At 44.1% G+C, this 15,781-nt stretch overlaps 2 protein-coding genes across 2 annotated transcripts; one reads left to right on the top strand and one right to left on the bottom strand.

Annotated features, from left to right (window-relative positions):
• Positions 1-2,559: 2,559 nt before the first annotated feature.
• Positions 2,560-3,546, bottom strand: LOC128273413 (protein atonal). Its single transcript, XM_053011368.1, has one exon. The coding sequence runs from the start codon at positions 3,544-3,546 to the stop codon at positions 2,560-2,562; it is 987 nt and encodes a 328-aa protein (XP_052867328.1).
• A 7,134-nt stretch (positions 3,547-10,680) lies between these two features.
• LOC128270031 (uncharacterized) lies at positions 10,681-15,046 on the top strand. The gene is made up of 5 exons (XM_053007434.1): positions 10,681-10,866; positions 13,823-13,988; positions 14,102-14,244; positions 14,591-14,732; positions 14,803-15,046. The coding sequence occupies exons 1-5, from the start codon at positions 10,788-10,790 to the stop codon at positions 15,044-15,046; spliced, it is 774 nt and encodes a 257-aa protein (XP_052863394.1). The 5' UTR covers positions 10,681-10,787.
• The last annotated feature ends 735 nt before the right edge of the window (positions 15,047-15,781 follow it).

Below are 15,781 nucleotides of genomic sequence, written 5' to 3'. Positions count from 1 at the left end.
TCCGCCCACATCCTGCCAGTCGCTCGAAGAAAGCGCAGGCCTTTCTCTGCAGTCACAGTGCGGTTGCAAGGATCATTAGCGCACGGAAGGAGTCCGGAATGAAACTGATCCTGATGCTGGACCGAGGTGAGGCCGAGGAGTCGTTACCGGCTGATCGGGGGCGTGTGAGGCGCCAACCAACCTGGCCAGTCAGTCGAACCGATAAGGGCGCCAAATACGAGCAAATATTGATTTCTGACCATCGCGCACATCCATAAGAGATCTCTCTTTCTCTATCGCTCTCTACAAAAGGACTCGTGACTTAGCCAGGCTCAACACTAATGGCACCGCAAAACCATATTTTTTTCTTTTTCGGCTCCCTGTGACGTGGCAGTTTTATTGCGCAAAATATTGACCGCCGATTGCCGTAGACGGGCGTCGGTTCGAAGCATAATTTATGAACATCGCAATCGCCAGGATCAATGGAAGCGCGTGTCGGCCGGTCGAAACGCAATGGTGCCCGCATGGCGCCACGTTCTCATAACGATCGTACCACAAGGATCGTGCAAACTGCTCGGTACCTGCCCTCCGTTTGTCGGTAGATTCGATCCGCCAGGAGCTCCGCAGGGTGCTGCCGAAAACTGTCAACGAAGCGCAAAAGGATCAAACGGCATCCTCGAACTCCTCCGTTGCGTTGCGCTTTGCTTGGTGTTGTTGCCATGGTACGTCGCTTGCTTTGACATTTTTGACCACTCGACACGGCTTCTAGTGAGCCGGTAAACCGGTTGCATTACAGGGGCCATTTGGCAGCGAATGTGATTTACATCTTGTTTTGCTTCCTTTGGTGACATCCCAGAGTTCCAGACCAGGTAACATCAGGTGCAGGAAAAGGGACACCTGTACAGAGGCAACAATGCGTTTCGTACACAGAACCATGCTCTAATGATTTGGCAGGATGAAGAACTGTAAACACTGTAATAAGTATACTTAGACAGCAAATATTGTTTTACTAATTTACTTAAGCACGCTTACTTTGTTCGTTCCAGATTTCGTCCTCAGATTACTTAGTTACTTAGTTGAAACAAATGTTTTCGGAGCGAATGAATCTAAGCTTGAGTACGATTCGAGAAAAAGCTTCTTAATCGATTTCGTAAATGCACTGAAAAATGGAATTTTAATAGGGTTAGTTTGAAAAGGGCGAACAAATAATTAACTCGTAGAGCAATTTAATCAATACAAATACGATAATGATCTGCAACAAAGATTGTGAGCGACGCTTAGACATGTATGTTGCCATATATAATTCTGCACAAAGTGATTGTCAAAATTCAGATTGGATTGAAGCTCGACAGATCACTCTACTAAAAAATAAATAGAAGCATGTTTAGGTAACATAATGGTATAATTCGTTGGTATTCTAATTTTATTCCAAAATCCTGGCAACTCAACACAATCATCAATACAGAGGGCCAGGAAAGGTATTTAAAGCTCTTCCATTCTGCTATGGCTCCCGGGTCATCAAGAATTTCTTTCTGCGGAGGTGAATCGAAAGAATGATCGGACCACGATTCGTATTAAACAGTGTTGCATAAACGATGGCGGAGCATGGCCGTCAAACATTCGAACAGTAAAAACCTCGAAGAAAACACCCTTGGAAATCTGCGTACGAGGAAGTTCCCTAACGGAAAACCCCAACCACCGTGCCCAACTCTTGGGATCAACTGCAGACGGGGCCGAGCCGCTGCGTTCGTGATTTTCGAGAACCCTTGAACCGGTGCGTGGTTCCTTTTCGCCTCTGTCTTATTCGCTGCCAGCGAATGTTTATCATTAGCGGTACAGCACCCGACGAGCCACAGTGCGGCACGAGTGTCGTGAGAAAGTTGGCGCTAATCAGTATGCGCAGACCCCTTTGGGAAACGGCCGCCGAAGGAACGCCACCTCGAGAGCCAGGGTGAAGTGCCTCGGTTGTCCAGCGTTTCGGAGGCACCGATAAGTTTTGGGACTTTTCAAGGCTAAAGTCCTCTAGACTCTGGATGACCTGAGGAGAAGGAGAAGTATTCGCGAGTCGTAATGCCACAAACCAATACACAATTTGATAAGATGATGCGACAGGTTCCCAAGTTGAAGATCATTTTCTGTCACTAGTGACCAAAGAAAACCCTTAAATTCTCTGTACTTTTATACTCTGTCCGTTTGTTAATAAGTTTATTCAATGTGAACAAATAAATGTATGTGTAATAGCTATCAATATTAATAATAGTAATAATAATGTTTATAATAAAAATAGTGGCGATAACAGTCTATCAGTAATAATTTAACCACCTGATTTACAGTTCAAACTTAACCACCCTCTTAACCGTCGCTAGAGCAGCACACCCGGGCGTCCCCGGGAGATGGCAAACGGAAGTCGGACGATTCCGACTGCGTACACCGCGTGGAAGCGTTGGTAGTAGCCTCATGTTAGGTTTTGTTTTCAATTAATTTACACTCCTTACAATCCCATTCTCGACTACTGTGGGCTAATGGCTCGAGTCTAGGCAATAAACTATCAAACTAGCAGGAAGTGGAACCAAGCGGCTACTACTGCAGCAGCTCGTAAAGCGCGGTGATGTAGGTCTGCGCCATCTGCAGTGTTTCGTGCTTGGAGAGCTGCCGATCGTTTCCCAGCGAGGGCAGATACTGTCGCAGCCGATCGAAAGCATCGTTTAGGCTCTGCATCCGCTTACGCTCGCGTGCGTTGGCCGCCAGCCGACGTTTCTTCTTGATCACCGGTGACACCAGTTTGCGCTTCCGCTTCCCGATTGCGACACAGCCACCGCCGGTCGTCGTCAGGAGCGCTCCGTTGGGGTGGGATTCTAGATGAGGCGCCGGATCCTGGGTCGCGGATTTCGTGAACGTTTTGGCAAACGTCAGACAGGACAGTTCCGTGGCGGAGGTAGCTTCGGTTTGCCCGGAAGCCGGTAGCTGTTCCGGCTGCTTGACCTTCGGTTTCCGGTTGTACTGTCGCTTTTTGACCGGCAGGCTAGGCCCCGTTGGTGGGGCGGTTGCGATCGACGCCTGTGGAGCCACGGCCGCTCGGTTACCCAAACACTGCTGCTGCTGAGCGTGGGCACCTAGTGGTGGCGACAGGGGAAGAGTCGGCGGTGACATCTGGGTCGTAGATGGTTGCTGCTGCTGATGCTGTTGCCGCTGCATGCCGAGCAGATTTTCCTTGTACTCCTCGACGTCAATGAAGCTGCGTTGGGGCGAGTTGGCCAGCGAGTAGTACTCGGGGCTTTCGGACCCGAAACTGGACGGACTCGGTGTCATCCAGCTTTCCGGGTATGAGTTGTCCATGAACCCGGGCAGGACCACCACGTTCGGCGCCACGGAGGAAGTTTGCTGAACCATGGGTGCGTTGGAAGCGGTGGTCACCTGACCGAATCCGTACATCGCCGAACCACCGTAACTGTCGGCGAGAGTTGAGGGCACCTCAAGGTGCTCCATTTTTACATTTACACCGCACTGAGGCATCGCTTCGTGACCGTAGTAGTAGAACGATTGATGCCGGCTAAAGTCACTCGCCATTTTCTCAAACACTTCAGATTGGGACGTCGGGTAGCTTCGAGTCACAGTTCGCGATCACAATTGTGTACGACGTAGTGTTGTGCACGGTATGTTCCAATTAGATTCCTATTTCGTGGCTACTTCACTTGTCTGGAGAAATTCTGGCAACTCCCGATCGGAAGGATTTTTGATTTTTGAGCTCGGGTTCACCGAAACCGGTTGTATTTATACGCTTCAGAACGATCTTCGATGCCGAACGCCCGATTCGACATCCCCACTCCGTTGCTATGGCTACGGCAGCGAGATGATGGAACGCGTGGAAAATGAAACGAACGTGAACGAACGAATCCGAGAGCGACTGGTTCGGTTGGGCAGGAAACGGGAGCGACCCGAGGCAAGCACGTGCCGTTCCACCAATCACAACGCTTCGGAACCGTTTGGACCGGCCCGGGGTTATATACTGACGAGACCAGGACCTGGACTTGGACTTGGACGAGTGGTATGTACAAACAGACGAAAATGATTCCTGAACTACCAATGATTATATCCGTCCGGTTTTGAGGCACGCGTCGGCCCGAGCCAGAAGGTTAGCTTTATGTATTTGACCACGGTTGGCCAGTTTTGCCCAAACGGAAATGGTAACAAGTGTTGCAGTGTGCGCGCAAAACGAGCCACTACACGCGACCGGTGGGCATCATCAATTAATTTGGTGGGCAACATTTTAAAGATAGGAAGAGCGTGAGCTGTAAGGAAGAATCAAGTAGGAAACGCGCCCTCATTCGATTCCTTCGGACGGCGCGTGGTCTGCAGACCTGCCGCGAACCGTCGTAAGGATGCAGATGACGCGCCTTGGCGTTGCGCGATTGGCAATGGGCGCTTTCCAGGAAGCCCGATCCGCGTCCTGGGGATCCCGCGTCACGCGGCTTTCCTACCCTGCAAACAGAACCGCAGGTCGGATCAAACAAGAATAACAAAGGAAAAAAGGACTCAACAAGGGCGATCGAAGCTCTGGGCAGGACCAACTAATTTCGGCAGGAGTCACCCAGGCCATCTGGCACGCGCACTGCACTCCTTCTCATCATCACCATCGTAACCGAAGCGCGAGCCCCTCGGTGGACTCAAGGCGGAGCGATCAGTTGAACACGTGTTACGATGTAAGGCTCTAGATGATTGCGCACAGTTAGAAAACATTTGATCGTTGTCTACCATTTTTGTTTTTGTTTTGAAAGGCTTCGGAAAAAGCGCGGCGAAACTGGAACAATAACAGGCCACTGAAAACGGAACTGGGAAAGACTTTCAGTGCGGTTGTAACCGAAGACAGTTTTAATGGTTTAGGTATAATAAAAATGTCACGAGGTTGTACAGTTATTTTTTTTTATTAGATGCGTAATGTTGATAGTCTTTCACCTTAGTGTACCGTTAGGAGCTTGAAGAGTGCTAGTATTGGTTAGTTTTTATTTAGTTACCATTGAACAGAATCCGATTCCTCGAGTAATGATTTTGTAATGTCAAATAACCGTGAATAAATGAATGAAAATTAGAAAACGGAAGTCAGTTGAAAATTGTAATTTGTATGGCAGTGTGAAGAATCTTTTAGCTTGTTCATGATTCAGTGAGAAGATATTTATTTTCACTAGAATTTTGGTACTATAACGTTTCCTATTCTTCTTAGCAGTACATTCACTGAACATATGTAGCTATTCAATGTAAATTGCACAAACTGTATTACATTTTTTATCGGTTTATCCGTTTAATTTTCTAAATGTCGAAACGCTTCCTGATGAAGAAAACGCTTCACGAAATTTTTCGATCTTTGCTTACGCGGAATATTTCATCTATGCAGTGAAGTTTGTCTAGAAATATTTCAATACGGGTTTAAATTCATACTTTTTTTAATATTATGTGTGTTGTTTCTACATGACGGTTACGAACGGTTAACTAGTGCTTTCGATTTCATTTCTGACTGATTGTTACTCATTTGAACAAAACATGTTGGAATTAATTTTTTTGAGAAAAAACCTAAGGATGTCCTTTCTGATTCTGTATTGAGGGTGTATACTTTCCATTCTGCTGGCATTCTATGGGACAAAAACAAGTACACTAGGAATGATTTTTCCCACAATAAAAGATCGATCAGGCCTGTTGTGCCTGACCAAGTTGGCGAATATGCAAAAAAAGCAATTATTGTAAAATGCGTCCCTATGTTTTCTTATGTCCTATCGTCCTATCGCCCTTATCGTCGTTATGCTGAACTTAAGGCGCGTCAGGATCGGCACCGACAGCGAACCATCGACGGAAGACGTTCGCTACGTTCGGAAGACGATCCATAAACGTTCGCAAATGAAAAATGATTCAAACAATTTCTACTTATACCAAACTGTCCATTTATATGAGGAAAGAGTAAATCAGTCTCAAAGTAAGTGTAGACACAATTTTTTTCTCCGAAAAGAGAAGAAGTCAACACGCCAAAGGTAAAACATTCAAAGAGCGATTTCTTAACTTAAAGTGCATTTATTATTGAAACATATCGAGTTTCCCTCCTTAAGAATCGTAAGCTGAATCTGTTATAACAATAAGTAACATTATTTACAAACGCAGAACGTTGTTTAACGGTATTATTAATTGGCTTCATGCAAAAAGATATTTTATTATTATTTTATATTACAGCAGAATACATTTATTCCGCCCAATTATTACAATGAAAATTACAATGATTTTAAATATGCTATGGCAATGGAATTTAATATTGCACACGTTGCACAAAAAACATCAATAACGCAAACTTAACCCCGATATTGGTTTCCCATTTCGAATCTCACAAGGAAGTGCCATACGCAATAGCTGTCCAATGGAGTGAAACGAGATGCGACTCTTGCAACCAACTAAGGACACCATAAAATTGGTGCGATAAAATTCAAAGAATGTGCACACCTTATCGCCTCTTTCAACAGAGATTGCAGACCAACGGTGTTTATTACAATTGCTAAACGAGATTCACACGGAATGCCACTCAGTACGCCTTTATCGTTCCCACTGGTGGTGAATGAATATCTGAAGTCATAAATTTTGAAATGTCATGAAGCCTAGTCTTGACAAAGGAAATCCCATCGTACACCTAGGGCGGAAGCTGCTTGCGGCCGATGGATACCACTGCTCAAGATATTCTTCACCGAATACCCCGGAATAACCTATTCAACACGTTTCCCTTATGGTTTATGCATGCATTTGTTATTAACACGGTTATGCTGTGCTCGGCATACAGCTATGAAACATTTTTCACGACGCCTTTTCACAGCTTGCCAACGAACGCCGCGTTTGGAGGAACTTTGCTTCATTCAATTTATTAGCAAATTTACGAATCGCCATTATCTTCAGAACTATTTCCCAACACACTAAATTAGCCGGGGCCGCTTTTCAATTAAAACGATTGCAAATGGCACCCTCTTCGAAGAGCCTCCGGAACGGGAAAGAAAAAGAATTTCTACAAGTGACCGCCTTTCTTTCTGGCTTTCCACAACAGCATGGCGCGCCGTGGCGAGGGTTTTTGTTGCTTTTAACGTAATGGAATCCGAAGAAAACCGTTGATTGGTGAAAGGTGTTACCACCCGAATAGGTGCAATACAATCAAACCAGACTGCTAAAATTGTTTTTCATTATTGTGAAAATAGCAGTGAAGTTAAAAAGAATCCACTTCGCAGAACCGACTGAAGATTTAGCTTTTCTGCCGATGAATTGCTTCTCTTTTATTATGCCCCGCACTAGTATGGCACGTTTCCGTTGAATTTGGTCGCAATTTAGAGGGTGCTGTGAGGGAATTCATTCACGGCACTTCCTGAGCTCTCTACAGTCCAATTCGGTCACACGTATCCTTGTATCGATTTCCCCGTGAAGTTGTAAGCGGAAATGAAAAACGAAACGATTATTCATTGGATGCGACTGAACAATGCCGGTCAACCGTTTCCAGGTCACCCGGCAAGCTGCTCCTGTATTCGATGGAATGTATAATATTGGCATTCCTATGTCTGCAGTAGCCCGTTTGTGTTTGTCTTGAGAAAAATCTTTAACGTTTTATTGAAATGCGAACGTAAATGGCCCAAACACAAGTTGACCACAATCGCCTGGTAGTCATCGTTTAGTAAGCGTAATCTTTTCAATTTCTTCTGCGGAAAAATGAACACCACATTTCGGTGTAAAGTTTTCCGAACATGACTTTATCGATATTAGCGAGCTTATCGTTACGGTTGACATCGTATCGGAAGGCGAAAGGATCGCATCGCAAACAGAATAAAAAAGGGAATGAAAAGACGAGAGGCAAAGAAAAATGGAATGCAAAACGGACCTTTGAAATCCGAGCTATCAATGCTGCCAACCCTTTCCGGACCGCAACGGCGGCGGTTGCTTATCCTTGGAAACACCGAAACCCATGAAAGCGAAAGCGGCTCGCTCTGGCACGTGACCGCACTTAGTTAGTGGAATGCTTTCCGTTCGGTGGTTTTTCTGAGCACGCCGTAATGGGTGTTATGACACCGAGTAAATCGTTTCAGGCACACCTCGCATAAAACTTGATTAAAGTTAAGCAAAGTTTGCGCTTCGGCACCGAGATTTCCCGGTAGTCCGCGAAGTGGAAGTGATTCTTGCCATTGGCCACACGGCTCAAAAGGCACTTTTCTTCGGCAGCATTTTCGGCCACTGCAAGAAATGGAAACGAAAGACACTGATTTCTGCCTTTCATCGGAACGAACCGAAACGTCTGCGTCTGCGAATGGTTGACGAAACAGCGAAATTAATTCATCACCAAGAATTGCTAAAAGCTGACGATGATTGAGATTGAAGAAGTTCGAGTGGTCGAAGGACGAAGAGCGAAAAAACGAAACCAGGGTCGGCTGTTTAACAACAAAGGCTCATTATTAAATCAATCAAGACATTAGCCGATCTGTTAGCTCATTTTCCGGACCCGAACCAAAATATACCAAATGCGATAAAACACAATTAGGCAAGGCAACACCAAATAATGGCAAGTCATTCGCTCGTTTGAGCGATGACTGGAACGGAATTTTACTGCGTGTTTATCAGATTTTACAACTGAAGTTTTAACGGGTTACGAACAGTCCATTCATTCAAAACATTTTCTGTCCTGACTTCTGAGGTAATAACCTATAATGAAGTTTGAAGGTATAGAAAAATGAAATGGAACTGTCCCTAGACGGCAGAATTTGATGATTGTGCTGCGCTGCCGTCGATCAAGCAGTTCCCCAAATAGGCGCTGTCTCGTCGCCGGGAAGGTATTATTGTGGCTGGATCCACCGGCTTACAACATCACGCCGTTGCCTTGTCTGATTCTGACGCGAAAAAGCGAAAGTCGTCTCACGTCGCTGATCATTGTATTATGCAAAACCCAGACTGATTCGAGACTAAAAAAGAATCTCTTCGACAAATTTAGTGTCGGGTTTGTTCCTTAAATAGACTAGCGGCTGTTTGTGGCGTCGAAAGAAAATTGTGATTTGAATGTAGCATATCGCAAACATCAGTGCATAAAAGCCGATGAAACAAATGATCATGTTGAAAGTAGAACCGTTGCTTTAAGAAAACTTGAGAGTGATTTTAAAGTAAACCTTGACAAGAGCTAGTGACGTTGTGGTTTCGGTTTCTTGAGTCTAAACTAAGTCAATGGACGTTTTCTCCGTAGGCTTAAGATCCGTAGGTACACTAAACATATACTGCCTGTGGTAAAATTCAGACTATAACATCTACGAGCGAAGGATGGTTTTCTGAATTGTTGCCATTATCATATTTCCTTAAGTGCTATCTTCATATTAAACAATGAACCCCTGGAACCGGGCACTTCGTGGGCAGAACGCCCAATCACACAGAAAAGTGAAACATGATGCGTAGCAGAATACCTATTCAGTATTGAATTTCAATTTATTTCGTAAATTTACACTAAAAACTGTAGTCGATATTTATAAGATGAAGTTAATTGAAATGTTATTTTAAGACGGGAGATAGCAAAGATAAAATTAAGAGTTGTTAAATTTCCGGACTTGTATTAGGTCCCATTAAAGTGGATCTTATTAAAGCAAATTCAAATCATTTTATAAGTATTTTGAGGGAACAACGATAAGAAGATCTAAGACCGGGAGAGCTTTGTGAAAGCCTGCAGTCTTATTTTCTAAAACAACAATTTCCTTTAAAGTTTGTCTAAAAAAACCAAACACCAACTATTTACAGTTGCCCAACTAAAGGTGTACCAGTGTACAATACGCCACAGAGCTCTGCAATTTAAAAACCTTTATTTTTATCCCAGATTATGGTACAGTTATTAACTGCAGCCCAGAGGAGGTGACAGTCTATTCCGAGTAACAATCAAACGATACGCGGAACGGGAAACCTAACAACGAACTCATGCTATTAAACAAATACACTAGATGCTGCCGGAATGCGAGTTACGCATTGCATTCGCGTGAACTCATCGTCGTTAGGAACAAGCATTCTAGGTTTCTGTTTTCAGTCACAAACAACCGAGACGCGAACTTTTAGTAGCATCTCAGTAAGCTCGTAGCATGTGCCGTTACTTCGGAGCGCTTTAAACTCTCGGAAACCGCTATCAATTTGTGCGTGTTGAAGCCTTTAAGAAACACGACTCGGTTAAAGGCTGCATTTAAAGAAAATTACAGGTTTCAACGAAGTCTGTTTAAAATTGATGATAGCTCAAAATCCCAAAAGCATGTCGCAATGGTGTCACTATCAGATATCCTTCTGGAGGCGCAAAAAATGAGCGCCACACGCGCGAAATGAGGTGCTCACTTTCAGCGCTACTTCATCGGAGAAGCCGAGCACGAGCCGAGCATTTCCGAGCCGTTATCGTAGGTCCTTTAAATATACATCCACTTGGCGGGACAATGACTAGTCGTCGACGAACCGGGAAAACAAGCGCTGACGAGCAACCATAAGTGCGAGAAGTCAAATGTCGGAAAAGTAAAGTTACGATAAACGAATCTCGGAGCACCAAAGTGCTTGTCGTGCGATGCGATGTCTTACGGGTAACCACAGATTAGTGGTCGGTTCTTCTGAACATCCGTTATTATTTGTGCAAAGAGATACAAATGTTTGAACGTGACGTGAAGAAAACCTCCAGTGGATGATGTTGTAAAAAGTGTTGGAATAGTTTGTGTCAAAGTGTTTAATTGTACAAGCCATTGTAATGACGAGTCAAGTGAGAAGCTACTTTTAAGCTTCCGTTTCAATTTAGCCGTCTCTCCCAAATGAAGTACTCAATTATGGATGCCGCTTCTTGTCTGAAACTTTGGATATACACCGTAGCCCTAGCGCTGGCGAGCTGCGGTAAGTAGATGAGCGGATAATTGATGGTTAAAATATTTGAAATAGTGCCCTGCTAGTGGCGCGATAAGTAAATGCAACACGAAAGTCCCTGCGGGGATTAATCATTCTAAGGTTGCATTTATACGGGCACGGAAGGTCTTAGAATAAATTTCCTAGAGAAGTAGTTTAACGTGATCCCCATACTTCCCCGTTAATTACTTTACAAGGCGCTAATAAATTTAATCGGATTAACCAATCCGTGGCAAAAAAATTTACGTTTTTTGCTAGAGAAACATTATCTGTGAACTTTTAGCTAAAATAAATCCACTTCCGACAATTTTTACAAGCGAAAGAAGTGAGGAAACGCAGCTGAAGCCAAGCATGTACATTTATTTCGTAGCCCAAATATACCACTGACGCAGGAAAATTCAAAATGTACAGAAAGATAAGATGCTAAAGCAAACGTATTGCAGAGCAGTAAATCATGCGCATTATCCTTTATCTTCCAACTTTTTAGCGAAACTTGCGACATTTGCGAGGCATTTTTCAATTTACATATCTGACGATGGCGAATCCAGCCACAGATGGTATCCTACTCCTAGGAAACTCACCACCAACTTCGTTTAAAGGGGGATTACACAAACTTTGGCTGGAAGTTACCGCCGGTGCAGCAGAAACAACAATTTAATCAACGCGCACTCACACTTCCAAGCAAAAATCTTATGCAAATAGCATGGCGTGTATCAAATTTGCAGGATAACAATAGAAATGCATCCACCGTATGGGTTGTCATAACTTTGAGCGAAACCAAATGAATCGATTATGCAGCAGGGTAAGCTTCTTGCCAAAGTCCGTGAGTGATGACTACATCGGCAGGAACTATGTGAAAGTTATGGGTGAAGGGCCATCATCCTCTGCTTCTTCGACACCTCGCGAGCCACGCCGATGATGCGCCAAGAAAGCAACAGTCACCCTTGGTAAAAGCCATGTTGAGCGATGTGGAAAACTTTCCAATGCAATATTTGAGAAAAGTTTTTGCTTAAATGGGCCATCGGGCAGAAACTTGAACCATTGTCTGGGGATTGGGCCGCATCACGAGCGTTTGCCTAGGGACTAGGATGATCGGTAGCAGGGTCGACGATGGTTGAACATGAAAGCAAATACTTCCCAGGGATATAATTTGTAAAATACGATATTTACTTTGTTCCTTTGATTCATGCCAGAGCGTTATAGCCGACGGCTCTCTTAACGAACTCGTTTGAATTTTTAAATTTAAAGTGATGCCATAAATTGGTCCTACAAAGGCTTGAGGAACGACTTGTGCTACTCAAAGGCTTAATGGGCTGGTTTCAAATAAAATATGTTAAACCTTCTACTTCTTAGAATCTCTCAAAGGCTACAGAAGCTGCGTAAAACACCACCCATGAACAGCTTGAGCTATTAGAATTTTTAATCGCGCAATTCCGCAAAAAACCTTTGGTATTGTGGAGGTGTTTTCAATTAAATACTTCCATGGTACAAAACCTTAGTACCTGTTACGAGCGAAAGTTTCGGGTGAACATCTAAGCGAAGCGCGAAAAAACATTTCGTACACATTTTATGTGTAAACACATGTGGTTGGCGGAAAAGGTAGGTGAACTGGCGTTTATGAACGGTATTTACCGTTCGGGGCAGAGAACAGCATGTGCAGGACCAAAATGTTGATAAGACCACGAGCACAAACATCGACGACCAGCAAGTCTCTATGACGAGACCCTTGCTGCAAATAACACACGCCTGGATGCAAATTTATATCGATATAATTATGACTAATTAGTTCACTGATGCGAATCAATGTTAATGAGTATCGCTGCGCTTTAAAATCATCCACTTTAAATTGTTATTGGCCAAAATGTCATGCTAATGTTAAGTTCTAAACGTCTAACAAACAAAAATATTTCGGATTGTTTATTAAATTTACAAACAATTTTAAAAATATAAAATTGTTTGTAAATTTAATAAACAATTCACGACCAAGTTCAGATTCAGAAAAAATATAGGCAAGTAGCTAAACTAACAGCAAACAATATGATCTTCTTCTTCTCCTTATCCGGCTACAACCAATATGATATGACAATATGCAAACAATATAATACAAACAAATTCATACAAAACAACGGCACCCAATCAAGGGCATCAAATACTATTATTATTTATGTTTTTTATGTTCTATTTTTTGCCAAGGTTGTAGTTCAAGTTTTCCGTAATTTATATGAAATAATAATTACATCTAATCGCTTTTCGAGACTGCTCTAACCCATTATTTAAAAGCTGTTTAAGCTATTGACCACAAGTAATAAAAGCAGGTCTAATGCATACGGGAAAGTTCTACGTGCTTCGAATATAATAACTTCCAACGCGTTTCTTTCACGCAAATGTATAGTTCGCTCTTTTTACCGATCACTCGCAAATATTAATCATAAAAATTAACTGAATTACTATAACGTAAAAATTATTTTAAATTTCGTTCTTCTAAGATTAAAAAAAACGATTTTAAACAAAATGAAATTGTTTTTCTATTGCCTTTGATATTTGCTACTTTTACTGAATGTTGACATAAGAAAGTTCGGGATAAATAAACACACGAATGATGCAATCACTAAACGCTTAAAAAGCATCCTTCTCAGCAACAGAACACACTGAAGAGGGCTGAATTGTTAAAAAGGGTCTGATTCAAGCGTTTTACGAAAGCTTCAAGACCGATAGTTAACTTGTTTTAAAGTATGAAAACCTATGCCTATGACTATTAAACCAGACACCACTTTCCGGGAGCCCTCATTCAGTTCTTTATCGTCGCTATGGCCCTCGTTTCAACATCAGCTGCAGCAGAAAGACATTCAATTAGTTGTGCAGAAGCGGCTTCGCGTTGTAGGCGTAGCAGCATGATTTATAGACGTGTACACATTCGCCATCATTTCATTTCGGAAAATCGTTTCAGACACCATTCAAAGCCCGGCGGAACCCGCGCTACCGGAACCGGTGTGCGGTCAAATATCGCAAATGCTGGACAGCTGTTTCCGCAACTCGTCGCCCTCGGTCGCCGTCGAGCTGCTGCACTCGGTGAAGATCCCCGACTCGGCGGAGGAAATTAGCAATCGCTGTCTGTAGGTCACCAGCATCCGCAATAAAGCACTCCGCCAGGAGGAGGATGCATTCCGCGTGCTCTCGGCCACAATGCCAACCTCTCCTCTGGTTCTCTTTCTCTCCCGGTCTGCAGGTTGTTCAATCGGGGCATGGAGTGCGTTCAGCACTACTTGAACGTTTGCGTTGACCAGCAGGAGCGGAAAATCATTGAAAACGAAGTTTACGGTGCCAAGCGGCTGTACGAGTTTCTGTGCCGTGACCGGTCCTTTCAGAAAGGTAAGAAAAGGGCCTCCGGCCCCCTAGCCGGATGTGACTTAAATGGTGCTTCCCTTATCCTTCACAGTCCGTACAGCGTTTCATTAGTGTCATTGCCTAACTTTGTGCGCGACTATTTTTTGTTTGCTATCATCTTTCACGGGAGTAAGCTAGCTTCTGTAGAGTGTCCGGGTTATTAATAACATTTTCCTACGCCCAGCCATTTCCTTAGCCCGCGGGCAACTGGTACCTTTGCCTTTTGTGTTTGGGACCCCGTGGTCTGTGGTAGGAATTTCTCAATTTAGCGCCGTCTTACTTGTGCCGTCTAACATCCCCACCACCCTTGGCGGGGTGCATTCTTTCTCAGAATTTCTGCAGCACAAGGAGTGCTTTCACCATGTCCACCACGATTGGGACGCTTGTTCGAACAAATTTGTGAGCATCCTCAAGGAGGAAATGTCGAAGACGACGAAACAATCGATGAACGTGCAGTACATGCAGTTCTGCTGGTAAGACGCAACCTAACTTCCTGCACTTTCTGGCTATTGATGTCATTCTCCTTCTTCTCGTTTCCGCCAGCGCCCGGTACGGTTACGAGAACTGCGTCTACAACAGTGCCCGGTACAAGTGCCGTCAGGAGTCGGCCGTCTTTTTGCGCACCGTCGCGAAGCTCCTGTCCACCGACCGGCACTTCCTGAACTGTGATAAGATCGAGCACGAGGTGTGCTCGGCCGCCGGCAAGGAGCTGGCCCGGCACCGGGGACCACTATCGCTGATGGGCGTGATTGGCTTGCTGCTGTCGGCGAACCTTCGGCTCCGATAGGATGGAGGCGCATGGTGCCCGACGAAGATCCGTCACAGCGTAACCTGGCCACCCGAATCACGCGGATGGTGTACGAAGCGGAATGAACGAATTAGTTGCACTCCCACGGTTCGTATATCATCGTCTATAATTAAGTGGGTCACACATCAGCTAACGAAGTGCGAAAAGAAGCGATTTGTCTTAATCGATGCGGTGCTGTGGTGGAAGTTTTCGGTTTCATTGGCGTGCGATAGATCGGCGGGGCCCGACTGTTAACAGAGGTTTGCTTCATTACGGCACAGGATTCGGCGCTGAAATTTTCAAAACTATATTCATGAAGAAAAGTATATCGATTTGATAATAAAATCACCGTTCGCGACGGAGTTTCAATGGTATTTGTAGTGTAGTAGGCTGGTGCGACCCAGGCCTGACTCTCGGTCGGGTCGGTCGTAGATGTATAATCAGCATGTTGTGATATGGACTGCGTATTGAGCGTTGCGAAAAGTTACACGTTGTACACGTTTCTTTTACGATTGAAAATAAATTCCAACTAAATTACCATCTTGAACCGGAGTTTTGGTTAGTTTAGCGGTTCAACGAACTGTAACGTTCCGTGGATGACAACCATGAACATGGACGTAATGAGAAGGTTTGTCCATAAGATGGGCTGATGAGCAGCTATTCAGCAAAATATGTCTCGTAACATTTCTCGTCCAACGTTCCGGGGTTGGTATGTGTTTCATGACTATGTAATGA

Source organism: Anopheles cruzii, chromosome 3, assembly GCF_943734635.1.
Source record: "Anopheles cruzii chromosome 3, idAnoCruzAS_RS32_06, whole genome shotgun sequence".
In the NCBI taxonomy this organism is placed as follows: Eukaryota; Metazoa; Arthropoda; class Insecta; order Diptera; family Culicidae; genus Anopheles; species Anopheles cruzii.
This window is presented reverse-complemented; position numbering and strand designations above follow the sequence as displayed.

Bases quoted from the DNA above. Each gene is read 5' to 3' on its own strand.
- LOC128273413 (XM_053011368.1), bottom strand. From the start codon at position 3,546: ATGGCGAGTGACTTTAGCCGGCATCAATCGTTCTACTACTACGGTCAC.
- LOC128270031 (XM_053007434.1), top strand. From the start codon at position 10,788: ATGAAGTACTCAATTATGGATGCCGCTTCTTGTCTGAAACTTTGGATA. The intron at 10,867-13,822 runs GTAAGTAGATGA...AAATCGTTTCAG, and splicing joins CCTAGCGCTGGCGAGCTGCG to ACACCATTCAAAGCCCGGCG. The intron at 14,245-14,590 runs GTAAGAAAAGGG...ATTCTTTCTCAG, and splicing joins TGACCGGTCCTTTCAGAAAG to AATTTCTGCAGCACAAGGAG.